At 36.6% G+C, this 16683-nt stretch overlaps 1 protein-coding gene across 6 annotated transcripts in view; it reads right to left on the reverse strand.

The window, feature by feature from the left end:
- Clcn3 (chloride voltage-gated channel 3) overlaps nucleotides 1-16683 on the reverse strand; it is a 75942-nt gene that overhangs the window by 10021 nt on the left and 49238 nt on the right. For 5 of the 6 annotated variants that reach the window (XM_051182467.1, XM_051182471.1, XM_051182470.1 and 2 more), the window contains 7 exons: nucleotides 15417-15604; nucleotides 13058-13180; nucleotides 11489-11695; nucleotides 9559-9639; nucleotides 7870-8415; nucleotides 5954-6140; nucleotides 1784-2182 (listed from right to left, as the gene is read on the reverse strand). In XM_051182467.1, the coding sequence (XP_051038424.1) occupies nucleotides 1784-2182; nucleotides 5954-6140; nucleotides 7870-8415; nucleotides 9559-9639; nucleotides 11489-11695; nucleotides 13058-13180; nucleotides 15417-15604 (1731 nt within the window). The remainder of the gene's footprint in view (nucleotides 1-1783; nucleotides 2183-5953; nucleotides 6141-7869; nucleotides 8416-9558; nucleotides 9640-11488; nucleotides 11696-13057; nucleotides 13181-15416; nucleotides 15605-16683) is intronic. The other variant, XM_051182473.1, reaches the window with a different exon arrangement.

Genomic DNA, 16683 nt, shown 5'->3' on the forward strand with positions numbered 1-16683 from the left:
TCTTAATGGAAGCTTTACCACTCAAGCTGTACTGAGCTGTGCTATAAGTGTATTAAATAACAGGGTACTATGTAAGATCCTAAAGGCTTCTGGAGGGGCCACCTGAAAAGTATGGTCATGGTATAGAAAATACATCCATTAGTAACCAACACCGATTGCTCTTGAAAAATGCTAAGTCGCTTTAGGTCCTTAAGAATACAACATGTACATGCCCCCAATGGACACACAGAATAAAAATGATGGAAAATGTGGCATCAACAATATCAAAAGGAGTCTTTCGTCCAGCAGCTGGTAGGAGCAGATGCAGAGACTCATAGGCTACATACAGATTACTGAGGCCAGCCTGGACTAAAGAGACCCTGTCTCAACCTCCCCCACCCCAAATACAGAATGGTCACTTTAATTTTTCAATTTCATTTGAAACTTACAAGAGATTTTTAGTCCTCACCATAAAATAAATGTATGTGGTGACAGATATCAACCAGCTTAACATTCCACAATGCAAGCATTTATCAAAACGACATGAATGCCAGTTTCTATATGTCAATTAAAAGAAGAATGCTTGAGATAATACAACTTGTCTATGGATGCAGAAATTACTTTAAGGTACATCATATATTAGACATACAATGTGCTGTGATATCTACTAAGTTGTTTTATTTTTAAAATTATCCTAATGCCATTCATTCTCAGGCCTTTGAAGCAGAAAACAACAAATTTCTTTTTTCTTTTCTTTTTTATTTTCTTTCTTAAAGACAAGGGTCTTGCAATGTGGCCCAGCAATCTCAAACATGCAATCCCTTCTGCTTTCACCTCCAAAGTAATAGGATTACAGGTGTGTTCCAGGCCAGATTTCATTTTCTAATGCTACCCAGAAGATTTTTAAAAAGAGTTTCAACACTTTCATTTTCATGATTTTAAGTGATCTGAGACTTCTCATTTGGATTTAATATTCTAAAAACTTGTTCTATGATTAATTCTCTATTAAAAAGGAGAATAGTCTAATTTGGCATTTCAAAGATCATATTTTGTTGAGCATGGACAAATCTGTTTTTCCAATAATGTATAAATACACACACACACACACACACACACACACAGTACAATAACACATACATATACTTACTGTATAGGATTATTATTCTTGTAAAAAAATCTACAGAGGTACATACTGGAAAATATTCAACATGTGTTCCAAAGTAATCTTGTGACTTAACATTTCTGATGCCATATCTTGATTATTTCACATATCTAGAGTACTATATTCTCTTAAACTACTAACATTATTTCCTATGCAATAGTCTCTGTCAAGTGACAAAAGTTTAAGATACTGCCTGTCCACAGTCAGAGAGTTATTGAAAATTTTAGCACTGTCTTGTCTTTAAACCCTGACCATTTTTCTTTAACTTTCTATATTGATTCCAAAACTGCTTACCTCTTTTCCTTTTCTTTGGCTAGCTACTAGCAAAAGCTAGAGAATGAGGTGGGGACCTCATTTGACATTTCTGGCTCAAGGCACTGCCCCCAAACCCTAAGGAGTAGCCATCAGTGGGTTAAGGAGTCTCATCTCTCAACTTTTGCATCATGTGGAAAGGATACAGTGTTGCTGACAAAGACTAAAATTCTTGGCCTTTCCCACCACACAGTAGAAAAACAATCACTGAAGCCTAAGTTCCTTTCCTAGAGAACACAAGACTTCAAAGAGCATAAATTAACATCACTTGAACCCAGAAACCCAACCAATTAAACCTCAATGCATGATAGTGTTTTTATAAAACCATACCTATTGCAATTGTTAGGTCTCTTCTGAGGGCAAATCCCACTAATCTCTGAGATTCTTTTGACATTATAACAGGAAAGCCATTGTAGCTGGTTTCATTAATCATGTTTTCTATGTCATCTACTGTCATATTGTCCTGTGTCAAAACAGCTAAGGGAGGATCACTTCTTCGAGGTCTCATGACGTCAGCAGCCAGGGTTGTATGAGTGAATTCTTCTTTTGCATCCAAGAAAGGGTACCCATTTAGTCGGATGTGTGCTTCATAAATGCCTTCCCTACCAAAGGCATCACCAACCCATTTACTGGTCATTACTGCAGCCATAAGAGGAACAATATATTCCAAGCCTCCTGTAAGTTCAAACACAATAACCACCAAGGAGACAGTCATTCTTGTCACACCACCTGAAAGAAATAAACACCACTGGTCAGGGAGACAGCCTCCTCTCCACCCCATTACTAGAGTCTTGCACAAGGCAGGTGAACATGGAACACAGACAGGCCCTGACTAGTAAAAAGCATTATCACCAAAAACAACTGCTCTTAGGATAACAGCCATTACTTCTACCATGATTTAGAGAAAAACCAACCAGTTATGGCACAGAAGATGATTAAAGTAACATTCCTAAACCTTTTATAACATTAACAAACCACAGCTGACCAAGAAAAATGACTTTGCCATTTTGATTTACTGCTGCAACAAATATAAATTTCACTCTTCTAAAAGTTTACTATAATCTCTTAAATATAAACAAGTACATCATGGCTCTTGCTTGCTTGCTACCAATTTATAAATTAAACATAGGGAAAATATTAATGAAATATATTTCCTCTATGTCTTTTCAAAATGTGTAAAATATTTTGAAGACTTGATATTTATTAACAATGTGAATGGCATTGTCAGGTAGGAAATTCATCTATTCTGCAGCTGAGGTGGGGATCTAACACGGTGGGAGGGTGTTTGCCTCGCATGTACAAGGACCTGGGTTTATGCCATTATCTCAAGGAGGGATGGAGGAGGGAGAGAACGGCATCTATCTATTCATCCACTCAGATAATCATTCTCAGCTGTGAACTCTCTGATATTGTCACCCTAATCTATTTCTGCTTACTGGCACCTTTCACGTGTTTCTGGTATGCATGCCACATCTTTCTACTTGTTTTGTCAACTATAAAAAGAACTTGAAGTGGCTGTCAAGGAAAACACACATTTGATTTGAAGTCCAAATTTTTCTCCTTCACTAAGAGGGGTCACTTCAACTTCCCTGACCCCACATTCCTGAACCTGCACATATTCCTCCTGACAATCTAGGTAACTGTTTTTGGAACCTTAGATCTTGACTATCACCTGTACAGATCTGAATTCTTCTGTAAAATCCCTAGCTGTGAGTCCTTTTCTCAGAGTACTCACTGTCACCAACCTAGTCCAGAACCCATATTATACTTTCCTTAAAAACAAAACAAACAGATGGTAGGTTCTTTCTCAAATTTATTTTTGGTACTTATTTGTTATGTAGATCTGTTTGCCTGCATATTGCTTCTGTGTACCATGTACATACTTGGTGCCCATGAAAGATACAAGAAGATGTCTGACCCTTTGAACTGCCATGTGGGGTGCTGCAAATAAACCCAACTCCTTTGGAAAAGCACCAGTGCTCCGAAGTGACGAGCCATCCCTCCAATCCTAGTACCATTTTATCTTAACCTCCTTGACTCTTACTGTCAATCTACTCCATAAGCCATGTACTACAACTAAGTACTACTCTTTGTTTTTAACGACAAGGTCTTACTGTATAGTCCAGGCTGGCCTTGAACTGTCAATCATCACATTTACACTGGGATGACAGGCATGCACAGCCACAATGGCTTTACTATCATTTCCATCATACTGTTCTTTTTGCCAAAAGACTTAACATGGCCCGGCAAGTAAAGGAACTTGATGCCAAGCCTGATGACCTGAGTTCAATCTCCCAAGATCCACATGGAAATAGAGAACTGATTTTCATAAACTGTCCACTGACCACCATATACAAGTGTAACACTTATTCTGAAACCCCCCCAAAGAAAATAAATAAATATAATAAAAACCTGACAAGTTTGTCAGCTCATTAAGCTTTTTTGTTTCTCAATCTAAAAAAAGGAAGGATCTTCCATGCATTATGCATCTACTCTATGTGAGCATGTCCCAGTCAGTTTATACAGGTATTTTTCTTGTGCTTAAACTAAGCACTTACTTTTCCTAGAACCATGCTAACATCTGTATGTGCATGTTATCTCATATAATGCTCAAAATAATGATAATGGACAAGCTAGTATTTCCATTTTACAGATGAGAAAAGTAAATGTAAAATAACTAAAGGAACTTTTCCAAAGTCATCAAGACAAAAAGGCAAAGCCAGAACTCTACCACAGTTCTGAACAATTTCAAATATAAATTCATGCAGATATAAACTCAGATACTAATCTTTTTATAGCCTACTTCTTACCAATTCAACTTGTTTCCCAAAATACTCGAAAGTGCTATATAATACAGTTACATTTATTCAAAGCACTGATTCCAAATGTGTTTTCATACAAATTTATCTTTGCATTAAAATCTTCCCATAATCAGAATACTTTGAAAAAAAACCTCATAGAGTAACTCTGTGGCTCTGACTTAAAGGACTACTAGGTAGGTCTATGAGAAAGAGCTACAAGACAGTTATTAAAAGTATAAAAGACTGTGTGTGTGTGTGTGTGTGTGTGTTACACACGTGGGTGCACAGGCTGGGACCAGCAGGACACTTGCTGCTTTCCTCTACTGCTCTCTGCCTTATTCCTTTAAAAAAAGGTCTTACACTGAACTGAAAGTTCTCCTTAGCTAGTGAGCTCCCAGAGGTTACAGAAATGCACAGCCAAGCCTGGCTTTTGGAATGGGCACTGGGGACTAGAACTCAGGTCCTAGTGTTGTATACCAAGTGTTCTTTCTCACTGAACTACCTCCCCAGCCCTCTATTACAATTTTGTTTTTAATTTTAGGTGCCAGCATATCCCAAAAGTCTGTATGGTTCTTCATATAACAATTTAAAAAAACATGAATATGACCTGAATTCATGCATGTTTAAACATGATATCAGAAATTGAGAACCAGACAGATCTGTCTGATTGCTTGAAGAAATCAGAGCCCAGAGTCACAGGCTTTAAAACTGTCATTAGTAAGCGCATACGTCAAGTGGAAAGAAGGCATATCCAAATAGAAGAACTGCAGACTGATAGTCTTTAAAGAGGGCTGACATATACAATTTCTCAATTAAAAATTAACCTAAAAACCCCTGCTGGAATACTGGAACTTGTTGCTCCCACTAAATCCAGCACTGGCGCTCTGTTAGCCCCAAACAGGACTCACTGTTTTCTTAGGGTTGAACATGTCTTGCCACAGTCAACCCACATTTCATTTTTCTCTTACCATTCACTGTACCTAATGCAACTCGAGAAAGAAAGTGGAAGCTGAAGAAATACTTGCTACTTTGATGGAAATTATTCTGTTCGTTTACTTTACCTAATATTACACTTCTGAAGATCCTGAGTCACTGAGCAGAAACAAGGTCAAATTCAAGCTATTGTTAAATATTACACCAAAATCTGGCAAAAATATTTAAATATAAAACCTAACAATTTTTTCATGCCAAAGAAAATAATAGATTCTTATAGATTTAGAGTCAATAGTTTGCTTTTATTTCACTAAAATGAAGAGTTATTTCTTTTCTACAAATGTACCTTAGGATCTAGAAGGCTGAAAAATAAATCTTTTATTTAGACTAATGAGTTACTACACAGTTTAAAGTGAAACTATTCTGAAGCTCATTTTAGGAACAGCAACTGCTATCAATGATTACAGACAGGCTCAGATCCTTAGCAGTGAAAAAAACCAAGTCCCTTTGGACAGGATTCAGATTATGTCTATGTTTTAATAAGATGGTTTCTGCCATGAAGCATTACATGATATATTATTAAATTTTTACATTAAACAAATGTTCTTAGTAAAACAAAATACATAAGAATATTAGTGCTTCATTTCTTTTAAAGTTATTCCTTCCCTCTATCCTGCATCCTCTTCTCCCTAGCAACCAAATAAACATGAATATATTAATAGTCTCTTTTCTTTCTCAGACTTACAAGCAAACAGAATCACATTACCTAGACATGCAGCGGCACCAACCATGGCATAAAGCCCAGGCGTGATGCAGTCAGCCCCAACCTCACACCATTCCTTGAAGATAAACCAGTCGTGGTGATAGTAAGCAAGCTGCTCCACGGCAATCCCCACAATTCTCCCTGCAATTGCTCCAATGGCCATGCTGGGGATAAACAAGCCTGATGGAACCTGTGACAGTAAATAACACAACTCTAGTCATGTGACTGAAACTACATCCTATGGATTTGTTTCTATTAACTTAATGAAATTCTAAAATCTTAGTACATACTAACTAAACTACAGCAAAATCCTGTTAAATGAAACGGTTCCTTAGTAAGTCTTTGAATTCAGTAACAAATAGAGTGGATTCTCTAAGCCAAAGAGAAAAGTAACTCAGTTTATTTATCCTTTATCCTAGGGAATCTTTAGTCTATAACAAAATTCTCAGTAGTCCAGTGGGCGGCCGGAGGGGGAGGGGAGAAGGAGAGAGGGAGAGACTGGTGTTTCCATAAAACTAAATCTGTTCAATGTGAAGCAGTAAGCTCAAGACTGTCCTTCCATTATACTTTTGCAAATGATAGAGGCAGCAGATGTTAACTTCGCAAGTGCTACAGCCCAAGTCAGGCAATGTTTCTGGAGCACCCAATATTTAAATAGAATATGTATGTCAATCAACTAAAAAGAGAAAATCTTACTAGCAGAAATTACTAGAAGATAAGGAAGGAACATATTGGCAAGTACTGAGCTAATTAAAGGGTCATACAATGCAAAGGATTGAAATACATTTCACAATCTTCAGTTATAATCTGTCAGCCAGAGCCTAGGACTTAGGGACTGCCATCTGCCTCCACCTTCATCAGCGCTGGCCAGTTACAGCCACTGAGAATATGTGGTATAATTCTACTGAAAACAACAACACTGGGATTTGTAAAGAAAAAAACAAAACAAAACACATTTTAATAATCCCTTTGACTTAATTTTCTGCTAAGAAAAACGAGTTTTTTCAGTTTAATTTTAAACTCAAAACTATTTACCTTCCAATGTCCAAGAAATAAAGTTGTTATTCCACATGAACTCCATTTGTGAAAGTATACCATCCCTGAGAAGTACCAATTACTATAGGAACCATAGGTATCATGACTTGAAGATGGTATATGGCAAGCTGACATTTGCTTCTCTGTGTTTGCATTTATGAGAAAGCTGTATTTAGTGAGTCTTAAATACTTGATGGACAGTCACAGTATTTATAGCTCTAGCAATCTGATTTTCAGACTAGTGTCCATTTAAGCAAACATACTACAGTGGTATAGAAGGCAGAACATTGGCTTCTCCTGGATCTGTGAACATTTTACATGCCAGGGAAAAAATTATGGCTGCAGAGAATTAAGGTTGTTAATCAACTGACTTTTGTTTGTTTTTGGAGACAGGATTTCTCTGTATTGCTTTGGATCCTGTCCTGAAACTAGCTTTGTAGACCAGGCTAGACTCAAACTCACAGAGATCCACCTTCCTCTGCCTCCTGAGTACTGGGATTAAAGAAGTGTGCCACCAATACCCAGCCATAAACTGACTTTTAAAACAAGAGATTATCCTATAGTACCTAGGTAGATTAAAAGTAATCCTACGATTTTTTTTTCCCCATGTGAAATCAGGATTTTATTTCCAAGAGTTAGGCAAGAGAAAAATCTGGCCAGTCATTCATGGTTCTAGGACACAGAAAATGCAGAAAAACAAATTCTGTTCCACTATCTCCAGAAAATACCATAAACCTCTTGATTTCAGACTAATATAATAAGATCTTTGCAGAGTCTGGTCTTAGAATTGTAATCATTTGGATGAAATTTCATTTCTCGTTACACATAAATATTTTGGACATCTCTAATAAATTATTTCAATGTCATCTCACATGAGCACATACCTTGATACCAAAAGTGAATACTGTCATTATTATTTTAAATATGAGTGCTAGGCACAACTGCCAGATAGCTGAATATACTCCAACGCCTGCAGGACGGTCAGGAATATCGTCAACAATTTTACTGGCATTCATGTCATTTCTGTAGTCACAAAGAGAAGAGGATTCCAGCGGCCCACAATCTGTAAACAGCTCTTTAATCAGTTCACTGGTGTTGAGCCTAGTGTATGGATTGGGGAAGGCTATCACAGCAGTAATGGCAGCAACAATAATGACTTCGAGAACAGGATACTTTCCAAACTTGGTGGACTTGCGTCGACGACACCAGGCAATATTTGCCCTAATAAAAAAGGCTCCCCAAAGCCCTCCAAATACCCCTAAGAGAATAAAAGGGAACAGTTCAAAAAGGTACCATGGTGTATGATACTCCACATAAAAAAGGACCAGACGGCTGTTACCAAATGGATTGATGGATCTCAAAACAAATGCAGCCACCAAAGCAGCAAAAAATGATCTCCATAAAGTTTTGAGAGGAAAATAATAGCTAACCTAAAAAAAGAGAAAGAAAAATTAGTGTCATCATCTATTTCTGACTCACCACAATAAGTATAAACTTCACTGTAGCTAGCTCAAATTTTGTTGCAGCTTGAATATACATGATTTGCTCTAATAAGCAATGATTCTTTCTCTTTGACTATCCTATAACTATAAATTCACAATAAACTGATTATGAATGTCTAATAATCATACCAAGAAATGTTTATTTTTCAAAAGGAGTTTCATGCCTAATTCAATCATATTAGCTAAAAAAAAAAAAAATTTCCCTTAGAAGCTCTTGTTAACTCTTGTTAAAATGATTTGTTTCCTCTATAAAACAGAAAGAAGAAAATTTTAAAGTCATACATGGGCATATTTTTAAGTAAAATATAAAACAGGGAAGATTTAAGAACTAATGAGGAAATAAGAAGAACATATTCCAAAAAAAATAATTCCACTGAATCAATAAAATTATTTCCTTAAACATCTATAACTGTATAAGAAACAATCATACAACTTTTAAACAAGCAAATCCTAAAGCTTTAATTAAAAGTTAGCTTATGAACTGATCTAAAATAGTAAAATGAAAATATGGACTATAATTTAGCCAGCAAAGATACTTAGGTTTTAGTGGCTTCCATTAAGTAAAATTCTTATTTTGCTAGCTTTAAATAGGTCAACAAAGTAAAGTTTGGCTGGAAACAATTGCTAATATTGAGACATGAATAAAAGGTCTAAAGCAGGTGCCTTTAGATCTGCAGAGATTGCCCAGCAGGAAAGTGTTCACACACTGCTCCTATGGAGAACTCAACTTTGATGCCCAGCACCTCCACCCAGTGGCTCACAAGAGTCTGTAACTCCAGACCCAGAGGATTTGATGCCCTCTTGACATGTGTGGCCACCTGCACTCACATGCATACACCCACACACAGATGCATACAAATAATTTAAAACAGATCTGTTTTTGAAGAAAAAATCCTATTGTTTGGGTTATGTATGAAATATTACTTTTTATGTGAGAACTAGTTTAAAACTTTCTAAAAATAAATTCAAAAAACTTAAGTTCTATTATACCAGCTACGAAAATAAAATGTACACCAAGATACAATTTTAAACAAAATTCTATCTCATTTTCAATGCTGCTTTTGTACATACCTCCTCCAAACTAAAAAGAACTCCTCCAATGGGCGCCCCAAAGGCTACAGAAACACCTGCGGCGGAGGCTGCTGACAGCACCTGCAAAGAGAAGGTGGCTTGTCTCTAGTTTCCTAATCAACTCAGACCCAGCAAACACTCTTTATATTCCATGCTATTTCAAATGCCTCTTCTGATCTTAACCCCTGCTTGCAAAGCAAAGGGCAAGTATTCATGTCTTCTAAAGGTTACTTTTTTTTTTTTTCTGTTTGAATTTAAAACTCATTTGCACTTTTTCTATTCAGTCAAAACATTAGCACCAGACATACAAATGTGAGTGTACTGTAACGAAGACAAGGAAATGAATACCAATGACCTTCAATACTTAAGTTTTACCAAACAGGAAAAGAGGAAAACGGGGGTAAACGTTTACTTATTTTTACACAGGATATCTTTCTCCAGATTATGGAGCTAACTGCTTTACCATTAGTAATTACTCGACACCTTATCAAGAACATTAGTCATTAAAGATATCTCTATATTGCAACTACCCTAAGCACTCTGAACATCCTGCCACATCATTCTAAGAATGTTTCAAAGCCATCATTCTACAAGGACCAACTCTTGTTGGTACCCTTTGAGGCACCAACTAAACAGTAGAGATAGTTCCAAGGAAGAAACAAGCCTATACACACACTCCTATGGGCCCCTGGGCAGCTCTCTAGAGGACCTGACCACTGATGATTTTCCACTGCAGGACACCAACTACAATGCTGATTTATTGTGAAGTGTTATTCTTAAGAATCTTTATCCCTTTCACTACTTTGATCCAGTAAATATCTGCAGGCATCCTAAGCACTTGCTCAAATCATCAAGTTTTACACTCCACAAAGAGCATGAATTATATCAAGCTACTTGTAGGGCAGGGGTCCTGCCTCTGCCACAGACCAGCTGTGCAACAATGGTAAGTACCTCAATCTCTCTGAGAATCCCTGTTCTTTTCTCTAAAATGATTACAACAGTGTTACTTAGTGAACATATAATATATACAGAACTTATGAATAAAGATGGCAGTGCCATAATTTTATAATGTGAGTAAACTAAAGTAACGAAATAACAATTATCATTCAAAGACGAAAATATGATGCTTTTAAATGTTGCACTTTGGGAATATCTATATCCAATACAAGAATAGTACTTCAATGTTAATATTAACAAGTACTATAATTATTCCTATGTTAAAAAATAATAAAATCGAGGAAGGATTATACTAGTACCAGCAGGAGGAAAGGCTAGGGCCTGAGTTCAATCCTTGATGAGATGTAAAAACCATTCCTTAACAATCATAGAATCTCTGTACCATCTAAAAGATTCAGGGTTAGATTATGAAAACGGAATTTAAGAATCTTAAAGAGACTCAAGGCTCTAGAAAAGTTCAGGATGCTACTTTTCATCCAGAAACATCCGCAATAATCCATGAGCTGCAGTCTAGCTTAACGGTTTGTTAGGAAAGCTCATGTTGGCCTAGAATAGTGTAAGGTGGATTTCCCTTGTTCCCTGGATGGTTTCTGACTTAGACTCCAGAAGTCCTGATGGCACTCAGAACTTTCTGTGTATCACACCCAATTTCCATGACATCAGACACTGTCTCTAAGAGAAAAACACTGACTTCCCAAGGCAGAACACGCAGTAACATCAAAGGCCAAGTGAATACAAATAGCAAAGAACTTTGAGAAATCAATGGAAACCAAAGAAGTTCTAACTAGTCTGACTGAACCAGCAGTCAATTCCAGAAGGGTACAAGTTAGGAAAGTGAAAAGAAACACAGACTTAAACTCAAGTTTTAATCTGAATCCAGATGAGTTACATAGAAAAATGAGGAAATCATTCCAGGAACATCAAGTTTATGTAACACTCATTTTTTCTGTTAAATGAGCTAGACACCACTTACCTCCCTCTTTTTAGCTTCATTTGTGCTGTACTTTGGAAAGAGGTAGGAAAAGATATTTCCACAGCAACAGGCAACGTGTACCAATGGGCCTTCTTTCCCTAAACTCAAACCTGAAGCCACAGCCAGCACTAATGTAATGGTTTTAATCATTAAAGTCCACTTTCCCAAGTAACCTCTGATGATGAATCCACTCAAAATAGTTTTAATCTACAAAGGAAGGATGAAGGTAGTTTAATTTCCTTTAGGAAAAGAGAATTTAACTTAGCTAAAACAAATGAACTATAAAATATTTCATAATTAAAAAAATAACTTTATTTTACCACATATCTGTAATATATAGTTATATATGTAACCAAAGATAAGAGGCAACACTATCTCAGGAACAAATAAAAAATACTAGGTCATTCATGGTAAAGTAATACAGGGCCATAATGATATGTAAACAAATGCAAATTTGAAAATGTCTGTTGTAGGAATAAACACAAAGTATTCAGAGACATTTCAGTCTGTCAAGAACAAAGGCATTATGCCTCTCATCACACTGTGACCATGTGGAATGTTCTTACCTATACCACAGAGAATGAATAACAACTGATAGCAACTGCAGTTATTGATTCCTTATATTTACTTACACAGCCTTTTAAAAAAAAATCACAATTTGTTTCTAAAAGAAAACATTTTTAAAAAATAAAAAATAGAATTAAATGAGTTCAAGCCTAATTCTCTTTTAAATGACTACTGATGAAATAAAAAATAAGCACCTATACTGCTGAACTACTGTGGGAAATTTTGTTCTTAAATATAAAATGACTATATGTCAGGCGGTGGTGGCGCATGTCCTTGACCCCAGCACTGGGGACAGAGGCACGTGAATCTCTTGTGTTTGAGACCAGCCTGGTCTACAGATCAAGTGTCAGGACAGGCTGCAAAGCTACATAGAGAAACCCTGCCTCAAAAGCGATAGATGGATGGATGGACAGACGGACGGACAGACCAAATTGATAAGTCATTAGCTTATTTAGTCTAGTCAAGAGTCTTAGGAAAGGAGGATACATTACAATCATAATCAAACAGCAAAACTCCAACTAATCCATCAAAGACCTTCAGGCCATAAAACATTTCTCAAGTTTTGTTACTTAAACTTAATGTACTTATTCATAAACTATATATTAATGGTGAGAGATGTGTGTGTGTGTGTGAGAGAGAGAGAGAGAGAGATGATAATGATGATGATGATGATGATAATCAACCTCTGTATTACAAGCTGAACCATCTCTCTAGTCCAAGCTTACACTTTTTTAATTTTTTAGTTTTGTTTTGTTTTTTCAGACAAGGTTTCTCTGTGGCTTTGGAGGATGTCCTGGAACTTGCTCTGTAGAGCAGGCTGGCCTCAAACTCATAGAGATCCACCTGCCTCTGCCTCCCAATTGCTGGAATTAAAGGCGTTTGCCACCAATGCCTGGCATAAATTTTTTTTATATTAACAAAATACACTATTTTTTAAAAAGTACAATTCCTAAAGATAAAAAGCAGCATACAATTTGCAATCAATGGATATTATAGGCTTACCTCTGGAATTCCAGAGCCACAGGCATACGGAGCAAATACTTTCACCAAAGAAACTGCAAGAAAGGCAAAACTCAAGGCCCAAAAGATGTACATTATGTAGTTCATGATATAAGATCCTGGACCCTAAAAAAACAAAACAGCTCAGAGTATGAACATGAGTTTTACAGTGTACCAGTAACTCAAGTGCCTGCCACATAAGAAACCTAATTAAAACTTAGGATTTTTGGATTTGGGATCCACACATGCACCCAGGCTGAGTTCATATTTATAGGCTCAAGAAATGCTTTGCCTCTTCTTCCTAAGTAGTTGGAACTATAAGCACATGATACACACACACACCTACCTGCGTAAATCTCTAAAAGTCTCCTGGTTTATTTCTACAATGATAAAAGCTTTTTTATATGAACAAAGACTTTAAATAGAATCCAAAAGCTAATCACTATACACATTAAGAAGCCTTATTCCATTTGGTAAAGTTGCTAGTTTTCCTATTCTAAAATCCTGTTACATAGATACATAGGCACTGACCCGTGCCTACCACAAATGTCTTAAAAATAGCTGGTGGAGGTAAAATTGCATTGGCACGTGGATTTCCTTTCTTTTGTAGACTTCTTTGTTTAATGTGCACGGGTTTCTGCCTGTGTGAATCTACTGAACTGTAAGCATGGAGAAGCTCACAGAGTACAGAAAAGGACAACATGATTCTCTGGAAATGGAGTTAGAGCTATTAGCTCCCACATGGTGCTAAGAACTGAACACTAGTCCCCTGCAAGAGCAGTGGCTACTCGTGACTACTGAACCATTTCTCCAGCCCTGGCACTCAGATTCCATTCTGCTTTAATTCTCCTGGAGATTGCTAAACTGATTTCAATTAAGCAAAGTAAGAAACAAAAAACACGTGGAACGTAATACCAAGAAATATTACTGACCCAAACATTGGCTATAATGAAAGTTTTTAAATATATCCATATGTGGCCAGGCAGTGGTGGCACATGCCTTTAATCCCAGCACTTGGGAGGCAGAGGTAGGCAGATCTCTGTGAGTTCGAGACCAGCCTGGTCAACAGAGCAAGTTTCAGGACAGTCAAGGCTGTTACACAGAGAAACCCTGTCTTAAAAAAACAAAATAGTGCATATGTGAATATATATATTTCAAAATATATTCACATGTGACTATATATTGAATCTAATATCCTAAGTTTAAGCTCCAGTACAGAACATCATTGTAATAATATAATTAAATATTGTACTAACACAAAGAAAAACATATGACCTTCTACCATCTGCAAATACATAAGCCTAGTTCTGGTCCAAGGCCTGCTAACCCTTTTTGTGTGGGAGTCACATTTCCTGGCAAATGGAGATCATCTCAGAAACTTACAACTGTATACAATGCAGAGATCAATGGATTATGCGGAGCTCAGCCCCACTGAATATGTATCTATGGCAGACAGATTTTAAGAACCAAAATACCAGGAAGTCTACTTTAAAATAGTATCGCCTAGAAAAAAGGCAGCTTAAGCAGAACAATGGTAGTATTAACAGAACCATTAATGCAGGAGGGGAGAAAATTTCACAGAACCCGACCCCTAGACAAAGAGCTATAGGGACCAATGACAGCAAAAAGAAGTATTAGCGTCTTCCAAGGATGATTCCCCCTTTAGTTATCCAATACAAAATGGTCAGCCCTGCAAACATAGACAAACAAACAAAAATAGGCTCAGCAGGGTATATTTACATATTCATGAGCTTGAGTGCATGGAGTGCAGGCACACACACACACAAATACATAGACACACTGTAACAACAAAAAAAGACAAAGACTATCAATTTAAGAGTAAGGGGGACATAGGAGGAGTTGGAAGGAGGGGCACCTGGGGGGTTGATGTAAGGAGGAAAGAAAAGGGGAAAGGATGTACTTCTATTTCAATTAAAAATGTATCTTAGCCAAAAAAATAAAAATGTATGAATTTCTTTAAAAAGGCTGATTTTAAAAATTATAAAATATATCTTACACTCCCATCATTCATATTTTCCAATCTTAGTGACATAATATGTTAGTCCACCTTATTACCTTTAGTGCTCCTGTTGCACTAACTATACTTCTCTGCAATAAATCTGTATCTTAACACATGTGACTCATGGGATTATGCATTAAATAGCACAAAAGCTGCTTCAAACAATCTGCCTTTGTTCACACTGTATATAAAGATTTTCCATTCCTCCTTGCTACATACAGACTTTGTCTATTTTCCTTTACTGTAGGTTACAATCACCTAATATGTGATTAATTCTATAACTAAGGGAAGTAGCCATATTTACCTACATCAATGACTAACTCATCTTGAGCCAAGACTTACCTCTGCTTGACCTATGATTAACTCTGCCCATGTTTTCCACTGTGGACATTTATCCCTCTCTTCAAATGTTGTTTCATTAGACCCCCAGCAACACTGTTCATGGTTGTACCACAATGCACTGAGGCAAATGCCCTCCTTTAGGTCCGTCATCCAGTCAGCAGCGATGTCAATCAATCCAGCCAGTGCCCCTGTAAGAATACATTGGAAATGTTCTGTAAGGCTAGTCAGGGAGGGCTGAGACTATCTAGCTAACAGATTAATAAAAAGCAAAACTCTTCCTATAAACAAAGGGCCAATTAGGAACTAGTATCCAAATTTAAGATTTAAAATTTTAAATACATGTTTTTAATTATTAAATTTTAAATTTTTCAAATTTTAACTTTAAAATTTAAAAATGTAAATACAACTTCAAAAATTGTAAATAGCTCTATCTTAAAATAAAATTGAGATTCTTTCTTTGACACATCATTAATATTAATTGCAATTTTAGAAAAAGAAAAAGTTATTTTAAAACCACTGCAACACCTTCAAAAGACAACTACTTGACAGGAGCTTTACAACTCTGGCAACTGAAGTCAGGATGTTTAATAGCATGTTTCCACCTGAAGCTTAATCAGTAGACTCATAAATGATATAGACCTCATTAAAATTTAACATTCACAGCTAGGTGTAGTGGCACACACCTTCAATATCAGCACTGGGAGGCAGAGTAAAGTGAATCTCTGTAAGTTTGAGGCCAGCCTTTGTCTACATAGCAAATTCCAGTACAGCCAGAGTGACATGATGAGACTGTTTCAAAATAATAAAATAAAATGTTCATTAAATATAATTAAGGAAGTCCACATCATTCACTGAATTCATGATAAATTTATATTTTTCTTAATTGACAGAAAGCTATACATATGAAATTACCTTACTAACAGACTATTAAAAATATATAGTTATGCTTAGATGATTCTTATCATAAGAAATCAAAATGGGTCATGATTTATTTTATTTATGTTGGTGAGTATTTTGCATACACACACACACACACACACATACACGCACGCACGCATTCATGCTCAACACATGCATGCCAGAGGATCACTATGGATCCTCTGAAACTGTTGTTACAGACAGTTGAGAGCTGCCATGTGGATGCTGGGAACTGAACCTGGGTCATTTACAGAAGCACCCTATGTCCCTAACCCCTGAGCCATTTCTCCAGGCCCCAGAACACAAAATTCTTATGCATGCCAGTTATCAATACTTTTTTCTATTCTCC

The sequence above is a fragment of the Phodopus roborovskii genome, unplaced genomic scaffold, assembly GCF_943737965.1.
Source record: "Phodopus roborovskii unplaced genomic scaffold, PHOROB, whole genome shotgun sequence".
In the NCBI taxonomy this organism is placed as follows: Eukaryota; Metazoa; Chordata; class Mammalia; order Rodentia; family Cricetidae; genus Phodopus; species Phodopus roborovskii.